The sequence below is a fragment of the Balaenoptera musculus genome, chromosome 1 (genome assembly GCF_009873245.2).
Source record: "Balaenoptera musculus isolate JJ_BM4_2016_0621 chromosome 1, mBalMus1.pri.v3, whole genome shotgun sequence".
NCBI classification, from domain to species: domain Eukaryota; kingdom Metazoa; phylum Chordata; class Mammalia; order Artiodactyla; family Balaenopteridae; genus Balaenoptera; species Balaenoptera musculus.
Genome location: NC_045785.1, coordinates 136,103,098 through 136,123,769, shown reverse-complemented (window position 1 = coordinate 136,123,769; position 20,672 = coordinate 136,103,098). Strand labels below are relative to the sequence as shown.

Below are 20,672 nucleotides of genomic sequence, written 5' to 3'. Positions count from 1 at the left end.
AAAAAAAAACTCAATGGAGCTGTGGAGAGACAGTCTGTCAACTCCTAGGATCCTTCCACAGGCCTCTCACCTCAGGGCCTCTTTTGCCAGGCTACGACACCAACTCCAGAGAGGGCAATGGCGAGGACAATGAGCCCAACAGCTTTCATCGCCAGAAGCATAGTTTCCGATTCTAAAAGCAAGCAAATGAGGAAGAATCCACAAGTGCTCCTCCTCTTCTATGTTAATGTTTGGGAACTTTTGTCCCTGCAATCATCAGGAAGCCCAACACTATTCTTTGTACTGTCACTTCTTACTTCACAGCTCTGTGGAGAATAGTCTAAAACAGAGGAACAGCAGTTCCCAAAGTATAGTCTGAATGCCCCAAGGGTCCTCAAGACCCAATCAAGGTGTCCATGAGATCTAAGTCATGATTTCCCCCCCTTTTTTTTAAATCTCCATCTCTCACATGGGCACGGTGGAGTTTTCTAGAGGCCACATGATATGAGATGACATCATCACTCTGATAGCAAATGGAATATGTGCTTGTGTTTTCTAGTGTTTAATTTTTTTTTAATTTTTAGTTTGTAATACAGTAAATAGAAACAGATATAACCTAAATAAACAAAAGCTCTTTGGGTTACTCAATAATTTTTTTAAGAGTATAAAGGAGGCTTGAGACCGAAAAGTGAGAGAACCTCTGATTTAACAGACCCGTTCTAAAGCACGCAGTGATCCATGCTTCCCGCTCCCCCCCTTGCCTCAGTCTCACTCCCCAGACAGCCACAACCCCATCTTTACCCTGGGAACCCTGAAGAACCACGTGGACACCGCCGTGCTCCACATGACAGGAGTAAAGGTCGCTGCTCTGAGGATCCAGCTCAACTGACACCCATGTCTGATAGGTCCCATCCCCACTGGGAAGGATGTCTCCATAATCCATTTCTTGGACAATTTCTTCCCCATTTTTTCATCCAGATCATGGAAATTTCTGGGGGGTAAAAGCCGTGAGCTCTGCAGTAAAGAGTTGCAATCCCTGGAAATTTTCTTTGTGATTTACTCTGACCAGTGGGGGCTCTAGGAAGAATAAGTTCAAGTTAAACAGAGGTATCTTTTTTTTTTTTAATAAATTTATTTTATTTATTTATTTATTTTTTTAGCTGTGTTGGGTCTTCGTTTCTGTGCGAGGGCTCTCTCTAGTTGTGGCAAGCGGGGGCCACTCTTCATCGCGGTGCGTGGGCCTCTCACTATCGCAGCCTCTCTTGTTGCGGAGCACAGGCTCCAGACGCGCAGGCTCAGTAATTGTGGCTCACGGGCCCAGTTGCTCCGTGGCACGTGGGATCTTCCCAGACCAGGGCTCGAACCCGTGTCCCCTGCATTAGCAGGCAGATTCCCAACCACTGCGCCACCAGGGAAGCCCCTAAACAGAAGTATCTTATGTACTGAGTACACAATATTAAAACTCAGCAACTGCATTTCCCAATTAATTTTCTTCTTTGCAGGAAACATGTAAAATCAAGAATGACCCAGAACCCTGGTTCGCCAACAACAACAAATTCTTTGTGCTAAAGCCAGTTTGAGTAGTTTTCTGTTACCTGCAACCATTAAAATTAAGATGGTTGGGGCTTATCTGGTGGTGCAGTGGTTAAGAATCCACCTGCCAATACAGGGGACACAGGTTCAAGCCCTGATCCAGGAAGATCCCACATGCCGTGGAGCAACTAAGCCCGTGCACCATAACTACTGAGCCTGTGCTCTAGAGCCCATGAGCCACAACTACTGAGCCCACATGCCACAACTACTGAAGCCCGTGTGCCTAGAGCCCGTGCTCCACAACAAAGAGTAGTCCCTGGTCCCACAACTAGAGAAAGCCCGCGAGCAGCAACTAAGACCCAATGCAGCCAAAATTAAACAAATAAATAAATAAATATACTTTAAAAAATTAAGATGGTTATTCAGCTAGTGAGTGGGACAACTGAAACAAACTCCAGTCACCTGCCTCCAAAACTGATGCACTTGGACAGAGAGTCCATATTCATACCTGTGGCCCAGATGCCTCCCTGAGGGGCCGCCGTAGCTCTGGAAAGCTCCACTATTAAAAATCACTCCTGCGGGAAAAGGTACATTTTGTCTGGGAGTTTCCCACAGCATGATGCAGACGTAATTCATTTTGAATAATGAAATCGTACATGAAAAGTCCTGTGTTAACTAAAAGTTGACCAACTGAATCATATCTTTGATGTATAAGAGGAGTTTTACTGAAAGGAATATTATCCTAACTCCTTTAGTAAAGCAAAGACCCTGTTTGTCTTCTTGGTAATTTCAGATTTTCACTCATCCTGGTGTTGTGTGAGCCCTTGGTTACTACACAACTTGAAGAATTGCATCCCCTCCCAAAGTATTTCCCAACTTATCATTGACAGGAGATGGAAGGATTTGTCTCACTGGATCCCCCCCAAAAGGAAGTGTCCCTGGAGGTACTCCACTCTGTCAAGACAAGAACTGTGGAATGTTGTCAAAATGCTGATAAAAAGTAACCAGGGAAAGTTTTCATGGAGAGTTACAGAACATGATAGTAACAAAATGGATTTCAGAATAGGGTCGCTGTAACTTAGATGAGAGGAAGTTACCTATAAAACCATGGGTTCTGAGGATATGAGGACAAGGTGTTCTCCCTCCTCTTTACCTGTCCTTTGTAAGGTACCTTTCCCATACTCCAGAAATCTCTTTAACCAGGCAATACATTCTTCTTCCAGACAATTCTTTTGATATTGTAGCTCATGCCGACCGGCCTCCCATGCCCACTTGGTGATGTGAACCACATTATCCATAGCCATCCAGGAGAGGGTATCTTTATTGAAGATAATGAAATCCTGTCCGTCATATGCATATTGGAGAAACCCTGTGGTGTTTCCATCCTCCAGTAACTCACAGCCAATCATTCTCTGGTAAGTGTGGAGGCCCTGGAATGCACATGCAGGCAGGAAGGGAGGGGTTGACAAGGGGATGCGGAGGTGGGTGCCCAGGTGACGTGACAGGGGGCATGACTGGAAACATCTTCTACCCCAGAATACATCACTGCACAGGCCTGCCATGGCATCACTGAGTCGCCAGGAAGTTCCTGTGATGTAAGCCCATTTATCTACAGATATCTGTGGAGTACCTACTGCATACAAAAGGAGTATGATAATTCCCACCTTGGGAGTTATCCTATATTGGGAACAACTAACTGATAAAGTTTTTAGTGCAATGGAGAAGGGAGAGATATGCGGGAGCCAGAAATATCCCCGGGAAAGTTAATATATTTAGTAAGTCATTGCGCATAAGCAAGCACCTCACTAAGCCTGGCCACTAGGAAATGAGACGCGTGCTGGCCAAATTTAGGAGGAGAAAGGAGAAGATACAGGTCAGCAGCCTAAATGCGAATGGGATAGGGATATGGGGGTAAAGGGCTCCTGGGGGAGAAACAGGCAATTTGAAAGATGCACAGGACAGAGGGCAGGCACTGAACCCCGTCAACCAGGTCGTCCAAGCTTTGCCAAAAGAATGCAACTCAGCAACTGCTCACATTCACTGTCAGCCCAGGGACCTCTACCGGGTTGGGGGTTAGAGACGGAAAGCATTCATCTCTGCTGCCTTCACCACCTGAGTGATTGTAGTGACGCTGCTGCCGCTTCAATTCCAGCTTGGACGTCTGCCGCCAGCCCCGCAGCAGCTGCGCGTACCTCTCCCAGTGATCAGACGCCAGGTTCTCCGCCATCCACGGGGCCTGTGGCTCCTTCTACCGAGAGACACTGTCATACGTGGTGATGGGATGAGAATCCACATACCCAACTGAAATAAATTCAGGGATCCCATAGCCGGGATCTGAGACACCCAGGTGAAAATATCTCAGAGAGTGAGTCCCTGGGAGAGAGGCAAAGAAGGCAGATATTTAGAGTCACGGCTGATCGAGATCCATAAACTGCTGGATTCCATTTAATCCCCATGTTAGTCCTCCATGTTCAGTTGCACCCATTCTTCCTGGGACCCAGCTGATACTTCCTCTTATGGAATCACAGAACCCCAGGAACTGGGACCCGGAAAGGACTTTAGAGCTTTCACCAAGACTTGGAGCCTGGTTTTTCAGGTTTGGAAACCTTAGGATGAACTTTTACAGGTAACTCAACTTGTAAGTGAAGTAGAGTGTTCTGGTCTGTGAGAGAAGGGCCCAGGACCACTCACTGGGCCCCTGGAGGGGAGAGCTGTCCGAGGGACTCCGAGGGTTTGAAAACCCTGATAACCCAACCCTCATGTTTCACCAACAGAGGCTCCAGGTGGATAAGTGAGGGGCCCCATCTCACTGCTGTGCTTGCACATGTGTACACACACACACACACACACCAGGCCAGTCTGCTTGACTGACCCACAGTGAGAACCCACATAAGGACTCAGGCCTCCTGAGGAAAATTTTTAAAAAGCATAATGCTTTTCCTATTATACCAACCCAACTCCATCAACAATTTTCCTATTCCTTCTCTACTTTTTCTTCTGCCCAAACATCACTATAAGATCTGTAATGATCACTAAGCGTCAAAAGTAGGCTAAAATGAAATGTTTGACTTTGCCGCTTCTGCACTGAACTTCTCTCAGCTCAACAAAGAAGCTCCTAGGCTGATAGAGACAGACAGGGCAGTTTTTTTGTGTTTTTTTTGTTTTTTGTTTTGGCTGTGTTGGGTCTTCGTTTCTGTGCGAGGGCTTTCTCCAGTTGCGGCAAGTGGGGGCCACTCTTCATCGCGGTGCGTGGGCCTCTCACTATCGTGGCCTCTCTTGTTGCAGAGCACAGGCTCCAGACGTGCAGGCTCAGTAGTTGTGGCTCACGGGCCTAGTCGCTCCGCGGCATGTGGGATCTTCCCAGACCAGGGCTCGAACCCGTGTCCCCTGCATCGGCAGGCAGATTCTCAACCACCGCGCCACCAGGGAAGCCCAACAGGGCAGTTTTGAGGTAGTGGGATGGGTGTTGTGATGGGGTCAGTGCGGGGCATGGGCCCTCAGGGAAGACTTTCCAGAGAAGGTATGTCTTAGGGGAGATCCTGGGACAGGTAGGAGGTGAGCAGGCAACAAGGCTGGGAAGGGACGTAGGAGAGAGGACAGTGGGAGTAGAGTAGAAACCATGTGTGCAGACAGGGATAGGAGAGCGCGGCCCGCTGTGGGAACCAATGGCCTAGGACGCTGGAGCACAGTGAGCGTCACAGAGGAGAGGAGAGATGACGCCCAAGAGGTAAGCAGAGCCAAGGCTGAGAAGGCCAAGGGCCCCCATGCCCTGCCGAAGAGCTGGAGGGGAGAAGGCATGCAACATGGTGGCTTTCTTCCCCTGCTCTGCTCGCTGTTGTCTGGAAATGCCCACTTCTGAGCCTTTTATCTTGTTACTTTCTGCCATCCTGACCCATCTACATCCTCCCCAGTCATCAAAACCCATCTCCAAAGACACTCCCAGGACCAGCACTGACATTTGCCTGGCTGAGTCAAGAGGACAAAGGAGGCCCACATTCCAGAGACCCAAATATTTTAAAGGAATAAATCAAGCTAACAAACTGTTAAATATGTTCTATCCTCCTACCTCGACAAATATTCCTTCATATGACCTCAAAGGCCAAGTTCAAATTTAAAAATCTCAGACTTTGTGGTGGCGCTGAGAAAGTGGGCCTCCGGCCCTTGGCCTGAGAGCCCGGTCTCCTTCTCTACCTACCCCAGCTCTACCTAGCCCTGCTAAGGGCTTTGTGCCCACGTGTAGACACCCCTGCTGTCTCATTCAGTCTCCGTACATAAACACTGCCTCTTTGCCACCTCTTGGGCTCGCAGAGGCCTCACCAGCAGCATAGCTCATCCTTAGGAGGATGGACCAAAGGAAGAGGCCTGTGTAAACCCAAGCAGCCCCAAGTCATCTGGGCAACGAACTACAGGTTCCAGATACCTGTGGTGTGGCGCTGACATGGGGCGAGCACCTCCCCTTGGCCTCATGGACCCCTCGCTCTGTGGAGAAGGATGTGGAGAAGGGAGGGCCAGAGCGGGGCCCTCTAAAGTGTGGGGCAGTATCCACGCTTCTCTTTACTGTGTCTAAGAGCTGGACTAGACACCACTTCCCCCACTTTCTTCCAGGTAGCCCATCCCATTGCTGTTGTCCCCTTTGTGAGCTCCCTGAGCACTCGGATCTTCGGACATAAGCTTTGTCACTGTGGAGAGCCTCAGACGGCGGTCAGGTCCCCATTCCCCAGCCTGAATGCCACTTAACAATGTTTACTCCTTCCTCTTCATTGTAAATATATATTTAAGGAAAAAAATCAAATTAAAAGAAAACCAGTTCACGAAATGGTTGGATCAGCTTCTGTGCATGCAAGTCTGTCTGTAATTTTCTTTTTTCTAAAACTGCTTCTGAAAGAATTCATAACGTGCAGACTGTCTTTTAGAACTGATCACCCCAAGGCCAGGGAACTCTTACCTCAATTATGAGGGGACACAGGATTCCCTGAGACCGAACCAGGCCTGCTGGGCCCCTTCTGACTGATTGCACCAGTTCTGTTAAAGCAATGCAAATCCCCCTTTCTCCCTGCTCCTCTAGCTGGGGTTGGGCCAGCTTGCAGGGTTCAGAGCAGGCACGCCTGCCCTGTGGGCCCTCCCTGGAGGTTGAATCCTGCATGTCAGCTGCGGTGCTGGATAAGATGGAGGCTGGTCTCCCCCAGGCCTGGGCAGAGCATAAGGGCCCCAGTGCCCCTCTGCACTGCTTTGACCTTTTATTTCCCACCCCTTTCCCTTCCTCTGTGGGTGGGGAGGCAACACAGTGGAAACCTCTGAGGTTGGACATAAGATCATCATAGAAGTCTTGGTTCTTATGAAGACAAGAGCCAGGGTAAAGCAGAAGCACAAATTCTATCCCCAGAACAACAGCTGCCACATGCTGCCTTCTATTCTCTTTGTCTTTGTTCACCTCCTACCCTCTTCTCAATCTTAAGGTACTTAAGAACTGGGACGGGACTTCCCTGGTGGTCCAGTGGTTAAGAATCCGCCTTCCAATGCAGGGGACACAGGTTCCATCCCTGGTTGGGGAACTAAGATCCCACATGCCGCAGGGCAACTAAGCCCGTGTACCGCAACTACTGAGCCCGCACACCACAACTAGAGAGAAGCCCGTGCGCCGCAACAAAAGATCCCGCCCTGCATGCCACAACTAAGACCCGATGCAGCCAAAAGTAAATAAATAATAAATTAATAAATAAATACAAAAAAAAAAAAAGCTTAAAAAAAAAAAAAGAACTGGGACTTACTTTCTTCCCTCTGTATTTCCTACAAGGCCTAGCATAGGAAGCCTGGCCCATGGTAGGTGCTTCGTAAATATTTGTCAATTAAATTGTTGGCAAAACACTTTATTTCTCTGCTTCAAAACAATTAAGTATGCTGGAATGGGTATGAATCTATTTCACTTGAACTTATACTTAATTAAAAAAAATTATTTTGGCCTCGCCACATGGCTTGTGGGATCTTAGTTCCCCGACCAGGCATCCAACCTGGGGCCCCAGCAGTGAGAGCACCAAGTCCTAACCACTGGACCACCAGGGAATTCCCAGGAACTTATACTTTAAAAAATACTTTTCATAAAAGGAGCAAAGCTGAAATCTAATTTACATCCAGCCTGGAGTCTGCAAAAGCTGTAATATGGTTGAATCTGCAACCGATTTTGCAAACGGTTCTATTTCTCCACCTCTAGAAAGGTTTTGCAGATATGCAACTGTTTTAAGATGGAGGCTAAAGGAAGAGCAAGTCAGGAACATTAGTTCTCACACTTTTTTAGTCTCCATCTGAGTATTCAACAAACATGTGAGTACCGCCTCTGTGCCAGGCGCTGTTCCAGGCCCTGAGCACACCACAGACAAAACAGATAAAAATGTCTGCCCTTCTGGAGCCTACATCCTAACGGGAGGAGAGGAGGAAGGCAGACAGTATAAAATAAATACATATAACATGTTGTTTAAAAAGTGCAATGGATCTAGAGACTGTCATACAGAGTGAAGTAAGTCCGAAAGAGAAATACAAATATTGTATATTAATGCATATACATGGAACCTAGAAAAATAGCACAGATGAACCGGTTTGCAGGACAGAAATAGAGACACAGATGTAGAGAACAAACGTATGGACCCCAAGGGGGGAAAGCGGCAGGGGGGTGGTGGTGGTGGTGGGATGAATTGGGAGATTGGGATTGACATGTATACACTAATATGTATAAAATGGATAACTAATAAGAACCTGCTGTATAAAAAAATTAAATTAAATTAAATTTTTTAAAAAAAGTGCAATGGAGAAAAATTCGCAAAGAGGGCTAAGCAGTATAATTCTAAACATCAATACTTAGGGAAGACTGCTCCGAGAAGGAGACTTCTGAACAAGTACCTGCAGGGAGAGAAGGAGCCAGGCAGACATGTGGGGACCACAGTGCAGGCAGGGGGGCCTGTACAAAGGCCCTGAGGAGAGGTCAAGCTGACACATTCCAGCAGCAATAAGGCCTGCGGCTGGAGCTGAGGGGATGAGAGGCAAAGAAATAGCTAGGAATGGCTTCCACAGTTACTGATAGCAAAAAACCTCATAGAAATCAAATTCCAGGCAAAGAATGGGCGAGAGCAAGGAAGAAGGGATTTAAGAAGAGGCTGTGTTATTGACATATAGAACTTCCCTTGGAATCTGGGTTTCCTTTTATCTACATGCCTAGTAGATGCCAACAAGCAAAAAAAAAAAAGTATTACCAACTTGGGGCATTACTGCTCAATGGGAGGATTTCTTCTAAATGAGTATCACTGACATTATCTCCATACATAATATTTACAATTCATGTAACTTCGCTTTCTTATAAAAATGTAACTTCATAAAGATTTGCATTATCCAGAGTTTATAAGAGGTAAATAGAGAGGCACATGGTCTGTTGCCAATACTGTCCAAGGACAGTGTAACGCCCTTTTCTCCAACCTCAATCTCAGCCTTATTCCTGGTTTTGGAGCAGTTTCTCTCCACTAGCCAGCGCTGACTTCAAAGGCTGCTCTGCCCCAAAAGGCTGGCCTCCATCCGCCAGTCATCTGCCCGTCCAGCCTCATGCAGCCGTGGCATGGCTCTGCTCCAGAACATCACAGCCCTCTCCCCTTCGTTTGCCATGGATACAATTACCCACCTGGTGCGTCCACAGGTATGAGTCACACTTGCTTCTCAGTTGGGCTTCCAAAATGCTACCTCAGCTGTGATGGGAAGTTGGTTGACAGATGTTGAGTCACAGAAAAAATAGGGGAAAGTCCGTGGTACCCTTTCTCTCATGTCGCATTAGACCTTGTCATAAGTTATATCCTATGGATATGTTGCCTGGATGATTAGATTTCTACAAGAACTGTGAAGGTTGAATCATTTGAAAAGAGCTGTACTTGACTATTTTTGATCTACCAAAATGGCAGTTTCATATGATTCAATCTAACCTTCTGATCCTTTCTTCTTGCTGCAATAATTATGAAATTAGGTTTCTCTCTCCCTTTCCATGAACATCAATCCACTTATTGAACTGAAATCTACAATTTTGAATTTGGTCTTCTGTCCAGGCCAGTCAAGTTGCTTCTCAAAGAGCATTTGCTGCTCTGTCCCAGTAGCCTGTGATAGACATTGCTTAAAGTCCTGAACAACACAACCTAACAGCAATTAGACCAAATGCAGTGGTGACTTTACATCCTATATTATGTTCCCTTTAACCTGTAGATTAACTAGTTGGGCCGTTTTGACAAAAGGCTGTGAAAATCACTAGATTATAAAATAATTGATAAAGTGTTTTCAGGTATTCCTCCATGGGGGCAAACACGTGGCAGCAAGCAGTAAGTGCCACAAAAGAGGTACCAATGGGGTGTTCCAGCGGCTAGGAGAGAGATCCTGCTCTCACACAAAGGGATCCACAAGGAGGAGGTAGAAAACCTGCTATGAAGTTAGGCCTTCCGCGAGCCATGGAGGGCAGCAAAATCTGAATCATAACCCTCAGAACCGCACTTATTTCTTGAGCACGTGCCGCCATGTGTTAGTTACCATGCTAAGCCTCTGATAAGCATGAGTTACATTTATTCCTCACTGCAACCTTTTGAGTCTTAAAGGTCTTAAAATTCCCATTTCACAGGTAGAAAATGGGTGCAGAGAGTTGAAGAAAATTGCCCAAGATCATCCTTAGAATCCATAAGTGGAGGACCCAGGAATTACACTCTGACCTCTCAGGCTAGAAGCCCCTTTGCCTTAGACTGCCCAGCTGATCCGAAGCAGAGGCACTTCCCCATCCCAGGCTCTGTTTCAGGCTCCTCGCCCGGATCACCATTGCTCTCTCCCGCCCCCTTGTGTCAAGGATGACTCACTGTCCTGGATTTCCCAGTCCCTGGGGACCCGGGCTCCAGACCTTCCTACAATTGGCTGTGGGTCCCAATTGGATATCCAGTTCAACAAAGTCCCAATTATTTGTTGGCCCTCCCAAGTAGCCCGATGCCTTAATGCAGTCAAAATGATTATGATTCCTGGGAACTACTCTCTGGAATTTCAGGCATCGTGGGAATGAGGGGGAGAAGTGGAGGGCGATATTTTTAGTTAAGAGGGCCTTTGGACACTTCTCAAACTATGCAGTGATGTAGGTAGTTCTATACGCATCAAGAACTGCCAGTCCCTCTCCTAGCAACTCCTCTCACTACCGGAAGTCATTGAGGGCCCAGAAGTGCTGAATGCGACAGTTTGACTCTTTAGCTACTTTTTTGAGGCTACCCTTTGGAGGTTACCAATGTCTCTTCTAAGTTTTATCCTTTTCTGAACTTCCAGTAGGCACAGTCCTAGCTGCTAGGGATACGGCAATGAACACATCAAATCCCAGCCCTCTGAGCTCCTTTCTAGAAGGAAGAGCAGCAGTAGGTGAAGATATAATACAGGATCAGCTGCTGATAAGAGTTGTGAAGAGAAATAAAGCAGGGAAAGGAAATACACACACACACACAAATAATAATAAAGAAAAAAAGATAATGGAAAGAAAAAAAAGTTTAAAAAGAGAAAAACAAATTTAAAAAAGAAAAAGAAAAAAAAGCAAGGAAAGGAGGTAGAGTGTGAAGAGGGCTGACCTTTTAGGTAGAGGGACCAGGAAAGGCCTTCTGAGCAGGTGGCATCTGAGCAGAGATGTGAATGAAGTGAGGAAGTGAGTCATAGGAGAAGAACCTTTCAGATGGAACAACAAGCCGGAGTCCTTAAGGAAGTTGCCTGTTCCATGTATTTGAGGAATAGCAAGGAGATCACTGTGGGCCATGTAGAGCTTTGGAGAATGAAAGAATGTGCCCCGGTGGGGTTTTTTTTCCCCAGTATTCTCTGTATACAATGATGACCATATGTTCTCCTATTTCCCAGAAGAATTACATTTTTATGAATTTTATTCTTTTTAAATGATTCATTGAAGTTGTAACAAAATGTGATTTGGTACTTATACTCTTGAAGGGTTTTCCATAATAAATATAAACTTGGCTGTCAGAAAGAATGTCCTTTGTCATCTGTCTCAATTTGGGTTTCATAAAGCAAGTGTTTAAAGAGCCACTTGCTTGATCTTCAACCTAGGCCCCTTCCTTCAAGTCCTTGGCAATCCTCTGGAGTAACAGGATGACTGAGGTCAATGCGTTTTAGTGAGAATAGACAAATATTGCAACTAGTCAGAAGAAAATCTACAAATTAGTTGAATTTCTCAGATTTAGATAGATTCAATGTCAACCAAGAAGAAGGCCTTAAGGGAGTAAAACAGTATCTTGGAGAAATTTCTACTGCATGTGCCTTGGCAACAGCTCCATGGAAACAGATTGAAGTCTAATAATGTCTATAGCAAATGCCCATATTTTCTCATGTTAACTCTTTGAACTCAAGGTCATTTCTAAGCAGATAATTTGCAAATCTGTCTTTTAACACTAGCCCAGTTGACAGTTCAGGGGACTTATCCATCATTACTCCTTGTCTGTGAAGGACTTCATCATTCATGAAGCAGATTGATATAGCAGATTGAAATATCCATAGAGTTATGAGTAATATCAAGAGACTGACCTTGGCTTTTTCAGGATGAAACACACAAGCCACATATGCCTCTGCAAGAGCGATCCCATGCATGCCCCCGCCCTGATTACACCCACCTGCGTCACCAGCTCACAGTCTCCCACAGGCTGAAATGAAGAACAGGAGGAGCTGTAAAGCATGAAACATCTTTCTTTTTCATACAAATTCTGCAACTAGAATAAACCACAGTTGTGAATTTAGTCATTATTGCTGACCAAGTTCTCTGTGGCACACGGTCAGATCACTTCAGTTTCTTAGGGACATCACCTTGGAACCTAAATTCCAGGAGGCATTTATTAAGTGCCTATTGGTCACTAGGAAGTACGAGGAAAATAAAGAAGAGAAAAATGAGAAGATCTCTCTCCCTGCCTTTAAGGAGAGCCTTGCAGGAAAGATTTTGGTAAATAGAAAGTTATAAAACTGTGAGCAGGAGCTATGGAAGTACAAAGGAAAGCACAGTCTACTGCAGGCCATGGAGTCAATGAAATCAACACACTGGAAGTGATGCTGGAGTGATCTTGTCATTGAGCTGTGACCCCCGAACACTCTGGTTTCTCCTCCCTGCGTTTCCATGTCTAGAAGCTCCTACTCAGGGTTAACATTAGGCCCAAATGTCAAGTAGACCAAGACCTTTTTCATAACCCCATTTCCCTTCCCTGTCAGCACCCCTCAATGCTCAGAACACTCAGTCAGGATCCTGGCAGGTAACAAACTTCATCCTAGATGAGTCACATGAAGAAACTTTAATGAAGGGACTTCACGCAGGGATATGAGTAAAGTTACAGGACCAGATGAGGGATGATAGGGCACCCATAAGCTAGCAACTATAGGAAGCCATTACTACCCTTAGGGCTGTAGAGATTGGAGAAGCAAATAGTGCTCCTGAGGCCTAATGGGAGCTAGAACCATGAAGAAAGGGCTGTTCAAAACTATATTGTAGAAAACTATATTGCAGGGGGACACAGCTACCACCAGAGACATTAAACAAAGAGGGGAAAGAGGAAGAAGGAAATACCCCAACCTCTGTTTCCTCTGTGACTGCTCTCCTTTCAGCATAGCCCATTGGGTGAACCCGAACAGAAATCAGCCTGCAAGAGAGACTGGGTGATGCCATCTGTAGCAGTCAGCCTCCCAGGGCACAAGACAGGCCAGAGAAGGATGGAGTGGAAGGAGTCAAAAGGAGAATAGCCAGCACAAAGCGACCTTCCCTGCCCTTTATATATGACTGGTTCTATTTCTCATTCCACCTATAATCGAAGTGCCAAGCGTCCACATCCAGAGGCGTGGTGATATTGCGGGAAAGCCCTGGACTGTAGGCTAGAAGACCCGCATGTACTTCAGACTCTGCTCGTTATGTGAGCTGAGTCCACCTCTCTAGGCCTGGGTCTCCTCATCTGGAAATGAGGATATTTTCTTAGCCTGCCACAAGGGTCAGTTAGACCATCACGTGAAAGATTATGTTTAGGGGATATTGTGGTCATATTATTGGGGAGTTCTTTGAGGATTAAATACAGGTAATATATAGGCTTTTTACATTCTAGAAATATCACTCCTTTCCTCTTTTTATCCTCTGTCTCTTACCCTCACCCTCAGTCTTTCCCATTTCTGACTTGAATGGTAGGACTTTTTCTGGATTAAGTTTCTATAGAAGCAGGACCTTGTCTGTCTTGTTCATGGTCATGTCCCCCAAAAGTGCTGTCACACCAACAGCACTTTGGTCATCAACCAACATTTGTATAATTAACACACAGATGATTTGAAAGAGCCCCTTCCTATCATGCTCATGAATCACTGCCTATGGTGGTGGCCCAGACTGAGATGGAGACATTGCCCGGCAACCACCTGGGAGTGCTGGCCCCTAGCTGGGAAAGCAGTTGCTTAGGGCAGAGAAGCCTGGTGCTTCCAGCCCACAGGTCTTTTTGTGTATTGGGGGCAATAGAAAGCAACTGCTTCCCTAGTAACATAGGTTCCCTAAACAATGAAAAACTCCTTCTACTCAGTTGATATCTCTCACACCTAGTAAACAAGTCCAGAACCATGGTTTTATCTTTCTGGGATCTTGTGTTACAGGTTGGGCTTGTGGTGAAGAGGAAAAACAAGTAAACCTGAACAATGGATCTGCTCTACTGTTCAATGGCCCTGAAACTCTGACCACATCCTCATGAGACCCACCAAGCTAGTAGAGAGGAAAAACAAAAGTAAAAGAAAAGACATGAGCAGAAAAGAAAGGGAGCAAATGCTCAGAAGGGAAGTAGGAAGTGAGGAAGTTACCCAGAGGGTCTTTCCAGAATGGCTTCCAACCCCTCAGAAGGCAGGTGACATCAAAATCCTACACACATGAACTGGAAAACTGTACAGCTAGACCAACCCTCTGACAAGTCCTGGGTTTAATAAACACAATTTCCTGCCCCTGGCTTCTTAATCATTTCACCAGAAGTTTTAGGAAGACAAGCTCTTTCCCTGAGGCTGCCTCGGCTGAGGAGTTCAGAGCAAAGAGAACTTGGGGTACTCACGAGCGTCACTGTGCATCACTGCTAATACAGTGATGAGGGGCAACAGGAGCACCATCGGCCCCTCTAAAATCCTTCTCTTCCCGATTCTTTTAACCAAAACACCGACAGGTCCCTGCTGATCTTTCAAGAACCTGTACTCTACTGGCTCTTGAGTGATTCAGCAACTGAGTGACACTCAGGGTCCCCTCCCAGTAAAATCAGGGGAAATAGTTAGTGTCATCAGTTGCTAGGTAGAATAGAGAGAGAGAAAGAAAACAAAAGCACTGCCTGCCTTCCGCATTGGCCTTTAACCCTTTGTTGGTCTCAGACACTGCTTGCCCTTTTTGCTGTTCCTGTCTTGACCCCGTTCCCAACTTTCGAATATTTATGGAACACAATTATGGGAAAGACACAGGGAACACAAAGATTAATCATATCTGGTCCCCCAGGAGGCTCAAAAGAAAAAGAAGTCTTTGCTTATTCCCTGGAGCTTAGATTTCTCCCAAGGTCCATGAGGAAGATTCACACAAAGTTCCCAGGACTTGCTCTGGCTTCCTATAATGCTTCAGTCCTTATGTCTGATATAATATGTATCATGTAGACTGTCCTGACATTTTTAGCTTAGGCCTATCTTCCCTGCTGCTCTAGCACCCAGCCCAATAGCTCAAAAAATGCTCATTGAATAAAGGAGAATAAAGGAGAGGTAGAAAAAAGCCTAAAAGAAGATTCTGAGGGGCAGCTGGCCTGGCTTGGCTGATTAGCAAACCTCAGCACCAAGCCACGAGAGCATGAGTTGGGAAACAGAAGCTAAAGCTTGTTCAGGGAGTTGGAGGACAGGCCCAGACAAGAAAGAGGAAGTAGAGGTGAGTGGGAGAGATGAGTGGAGGCAAGGCCACTAGGCAGGCTGGCTTGAGCTCCGGCTCAGGGACCCGGGTTCGCATCCCGGCTACTGGACCTTGCGCAGAATCCCAAATTGTGCTGAGGCTCAGTTTCCTCAACTTTAAAAGCAAATCCTGGCATATATTTCACAAGGCTTGTAGAATTAGATGAGGCTCTGTTTACAATGTACCAGATAGGTAGGAGAACATACTGGTTTCCTTCTGCAGCAGGCTGAATAATGCCCCCTTCCTCACCCCAAAGATATCCACATCCTAATCTCCAGAACGTGTGAATATCGTACCTTACGTGGCAAAAGGGACTTAGCAGATAAGATTAAATTAAAAATCGTGAGATGGGGAGATTATCCAGGCTTATCTGGTGGGTCCAATCACAAGGATCTTATAAGAGGGAGGCAAACAGTCTCTAGAACTGGAAACAGAAGGAAAAGATTCTCCCCTAGAGCCTCCAGAAGGAATGCAACCCTGCCATCACTTTATTTATTTATTTATTTATTTATTTATTTATTTTAACACCTTTATTGGAGTATAATTGCTTTACAATGGTGTGTTAGTTTCTGCTTTATAACAAATTGAATCAGCTATACGTATACATATATCCCCATATCCCCTCCCTCTTGCGTCTCCCTCCCACCCTGCCTATCCCACCTCTCTAGGTGGTCACAAAGCACCGAGCTGATCTCCCTGTGCTATCCTGCCATCACATTAATTTTAGCCCATGAGACCCACTTTTGGACTTCTGACCCCCAGAATTATAAGAGAATAAATTTATGTTGTTTTAGGGCACTTAGTGTGTACTAATTTGTTACAGCAACAACAAGAAACTATACGTCTTCCATTTCCCAAAAGAAAAAAAAGAAGATAATAATGAAATTAATATTTGACACCTTGTCAGCATCTCCTAGCACCTTCTCTTCTCAGATATTTGTATTTCTTTCTTCCTTTCTTTCCTCCTTCACTTCTTTGTTCTTCCCTTAACTCTTCACTTAACAAATGTAGGGCACCCTTGTGCCACTCCCAGAGCCCCCAATAGTCCCAGAGATCTCTCACTAGCACTGGAGTTCCATGGCAGTGTATTTATTTGTTCCTTTGAATTTCTGTTCGTATCTTGTTCCAAAACTGCATACTGTACTGCAGTCTGAGGCATTTACATTTAAAAGTGGGCATGATGACCACACTTTTTAAAGTCATTTTATCTTTTTTTTTTTTAAATTTTATTTATTTATTTATTTATGGCTGTGTTGGGTCTTCATTTCTGTGCGAGGGCTTTCTCTAGTTGCGGCAAGTGGGGACCACTCTTCATCACGGTGCGCGGGCCTCTCACTATCGCGGCCTCTCTTGTTGCGGAGCACAGGCTCCAGACGTGCAGGCTCAGTAGTTGTGGCTCACGGGCCTAGTTGCTCCGCGGCATGTGGGATCTTCCCAGACCAGGGCTCGAACCCGTGTCCCCTGCATTGGCAGGTAGATTCTCAACCACTGCGCCACCAGGGAAGCCCTAAAGTCATTTTATCTTAAGTGCAAATTAGCAAAAACCATCCAGAAGGGAATTCCCTGGCAGTCCAGTGGTTAGGACTCAGCCCTTTTACTCCTGAGGGCCCCGGTTCAATCCCTGGTTGGGGAAGTATGATATCACAAGCTGGGCTGCATGGCCAGAAATAAATAAATAAAATAATAATAATAATAAATAAAAAACAAACAAACAAAATCCAGAAAACTTCAAAATACACCAAAAAATCAGAGTACTAAGACAAAAATCACTCCTCAGAGAAAGCCACTGTTAACATTTTAGTGTATGTCTTTTCAGTGCTTTTGCTATGACTATATATGTATGTATACAAACACACTTTGGGGGGTTCATTTTACCAAAACAGGGTTTCACATCCTAACATTATTTGGTAATTTATTTTTCACTTAACAATTTCTCAATACCAACATGCATTTTTTATGGCATAACTTTAATAGTCCTTAAGTTTTTAAATAAATAGATTTAATAACAGTCAAGATCTTAAAGGACAAGTGAAGACTGCCTGACTAAGCTGGGAAGCACTGAAGTGGGGAGCATGCTGTGCACTCTCCTTGGGAACTAGCTCTACCTCTGAGCAACTGTCTATCCTTGAATCTCAAGTTTTATTTTTCAGAGTGGCTTGTGTTTACCTTGTTTACTACGGATCCCTCTAATTATGTCTTTGGCTTTTTAATACCTGCTTTATTATATATATCTTAAGGCCCTTCTGAAGAATCTGACCCACTTGCAAATGGGACAAGTCATCCTCAAAAACCAAAAGACAAATTATTAAGTTAGCAAAAGGGTCTTATTTGTTAAATATATTGTTTTCAATATACTGTAATTTTTTTTTATCACGTTCAGTAAGTAGTTTCCTCGGGCTGTTTTAAAAAATTCAATGTGTGTGTGTGTGTGTGTGTGTGTGTGCATGTGTGCACATGCATGTCTGTGAAATCTGATTTGAGCCACTTTCTGTGCTTAGGTAAAATCCATTCACCAGTTTTGGGGCAAGGCTAGCCCTTATACAAATCAGCAGGAGAGTACTGTAACAAAGAACATGGGTTTAGGAGTCAGACAAACTTATTTTCAAATGGGGCTCTCACTTCCTACCTGTGAGACCTTGGGCAAATTATTAACCTCTCTAAGCCTCAGATTTCTTTTGTGGAAAATTGGGGTAATAAGCAGAGCTGTTGTGAGGATTCAATGAAATCAGCAGTGGTGGAACCAAGAGGTGACTTTTCACTTCTTGGGACTTTAGAGCACCACTATCATGCACATATAATCATGGTCCCAAATAAGCCCCAAATTTAAGAAAATACAGTGGGTCTGCCATGCAACCTCAGTTCAAGCCTCCTAGCCCTGTTGTCCAAACAAGTTACATTCTAAAACCTGCCCCATGTAGAAATTTTGGAGCCACTTTTGAAGAGTATGCATGTATATTACTTAGCATAGTGTATGTTACTTAGCACAATGTATATTACTTAGCACAAACTTACATAGTAAGTAAATGTTAGCAATTGCTATTACTATTATTGTTATTCACTAGTTTACCAAGAGAAATTGTGATTTTTCCTCCCCTGTGCACTAACAAATTCATAGAGGAGGGTAAAGGTCATACCTGCCCTTCTATGATGGTTCAAATTCACTGTTATGTCAAGAAGTTCACTGAATTCCAATAGTGTATTTTAACTTTTAGTACTCACTAATATCCATTCATTCATACACTTCTAACTTGAGTTATTCTAAAAAGGATTTAAAATTGCTAACCTTTGATGTACTTTTGCATATGTATTCACTTGGCTTTCTCACTTATCTTTCTTCAATTTTTCTTTTCTTTTTATATTTCTGATTATCCAAGTAAATAGTCCATTGTAGAAAATTGCCAAACTTTAAGTACATTTTCGTTTTCCTACGTATAAAAAATTTCTATGCATAAAACTGTTTCTATATATAAAAGTGAACAGAATTGAAATCATATCATATATACAGTATTGTCTTGCTACTTTCAATACATGTCATTACACACTTTTAAACATTTTTAGTGACCATCAGATGAATGTTCCATAAATTTTTAGTCACTTCCTTGTGTTGGATATATAGATTGACTAAAATTGGTTTATTTTAATCCAGTGTGTAGATAAGGGTGGAAGTGATGGTAACAACTAAGGAGAAGAAAGAAAACATGACCAGTATGTGGATATTTCCTGTGGCTGGTGCTGGGAAATGCAGACAGCCATAGCCAAGTCAATGGATGCCAACAAGAGCAAGTGTCTTCTGGAGTGTTCCAGAACAAGAACATGTATCTCAGGGCTTTTAAAAGATTGGGATAATAATTCACCATGTCTCCAGATTTTGCCTTTAAAGTATTTCTCAAATATATCCCTCCTTTCCGTCCTCCAGTGAGCTTATTTCAGGACACCCTCATCCCTACTCTGGATGATGACCTCCTAGTTGACCTTTCAGCCATTGCTGCACCTGTGTCAAATGCCAGTATTATCCTGTCAATTCCCTCAGCTGCCATGATCTATAGCAGAGTGTCCACAGTTCTTGACAGCACAATCAAGGGCCCCCCAATAAACTGGCCCTGCCCCTTTCCAGCCTTAGTTCCTGAGGCCACAGTCCCATTCCTTCCATTCTGGCAATGCCCCCTGCTGTGGCTCCCCCCCCTCCCCGCCTCCAGGCTGGGTTGTTTCTATGACAACCCATGCCCTTCTTTCATTGTGTAACTGGCCTGGCTCTCCCACCAGTCTGAGAGTTCCTTGAAGTCAAGGACCAAGCCTGTACATCTCTGTGTCCTCAGTGCCTAGCACATAGTAAGAATACAACACGTGCCAGCACTGTTCTAAGCACTTCTTAGACACTGATTCATTTAATCCTGATGACACTCTCTATGAGGAAGGTGTTATTATAGTATCCATTTCATAGTTGAGGACAATGAGAGACTAAGCAGCTTGCCCAAGACACAACAGTCAGGAAGTAGCAGAATTAGGATTTGACCTCAGGTAATCTGGCTGCAACTATGGCTCTTAATCACGATTCTCATCTTCTTGATTTCTGTGTTTATTGAATGAATGAAAGATGATCGCTTTTCAGTTCCCCATCTCAATATGTTCAGAACCAAAACAGTTCTCTTCCAACAGCTTCTTTTTTCCCCCATACCTGACCTCCACTGCTCCTCCAGGGTCTCAGAGAAGACTGGAGTCTTTGGCTTTCACCTCTCTCCTCCTTAACCCTATTCAATCTTTCGTCATGTCTAGGTGTTTTGTTTTTCCTTGGGAACATCAATCAGATTCTCCCTTTCCTCTCTATTTACAATTGCTGTCATCCTAGTCTGGTCTTCACATCTTCAGACTAGATGACCACAGCAGCCTCTGGACTGGTTTCCCTGACTTCACTGCCTCACTCCGCTGGGGCTTTGGGGTTTCCATGCATTTTTATTTAACCTTCACAACAATCCATGAGCTAAATATTATTATCCATGTTTTATATATGAGGAACTGAATAATAGAACTCAGGTTCAAACAGGGTTTGTCTGGCTTTGAGGACTCTCCCGTCTCCAAAAAGACTGGTGACTTTAAGCAAGTCACTTAACATTCCAAGAGCCTCAGACTTCTCACTGGTAAAATGGGGATAACAACAGTAATTACCTCATTGTGAGAGCAACTGAGATAACACTTAGCACAGTGCTTGACA

The 20,672-nt window shown here is 44.6% G+C and overlaps 1 protein-coding gene across 1 annotated transcript; it reads right to left on the bottom strand.

Annotated features, from left to right (window-relative positions):
* Positions 1-2,322: 2,322 nt before the first annotated feature.
* Positions 2,323-14,741, bottom strand: LOC118885009 (major histocompatibility complex class I-related gene protein). The gene is given in 3 exon segments (XM_036833270.1): positions 2,323-2,937; positions 3,621-3,885; positions 14,601-14,741. Coding segments are annotated over 3 exon segments (648 nt in total). The 5' UTR covers positions 14,656-14,741; the 3' UTR covers positions 2,323-2,609.
* Between the last annotated feature and the right edge of the window lie 5,931 nt (positions 14,742-20,672).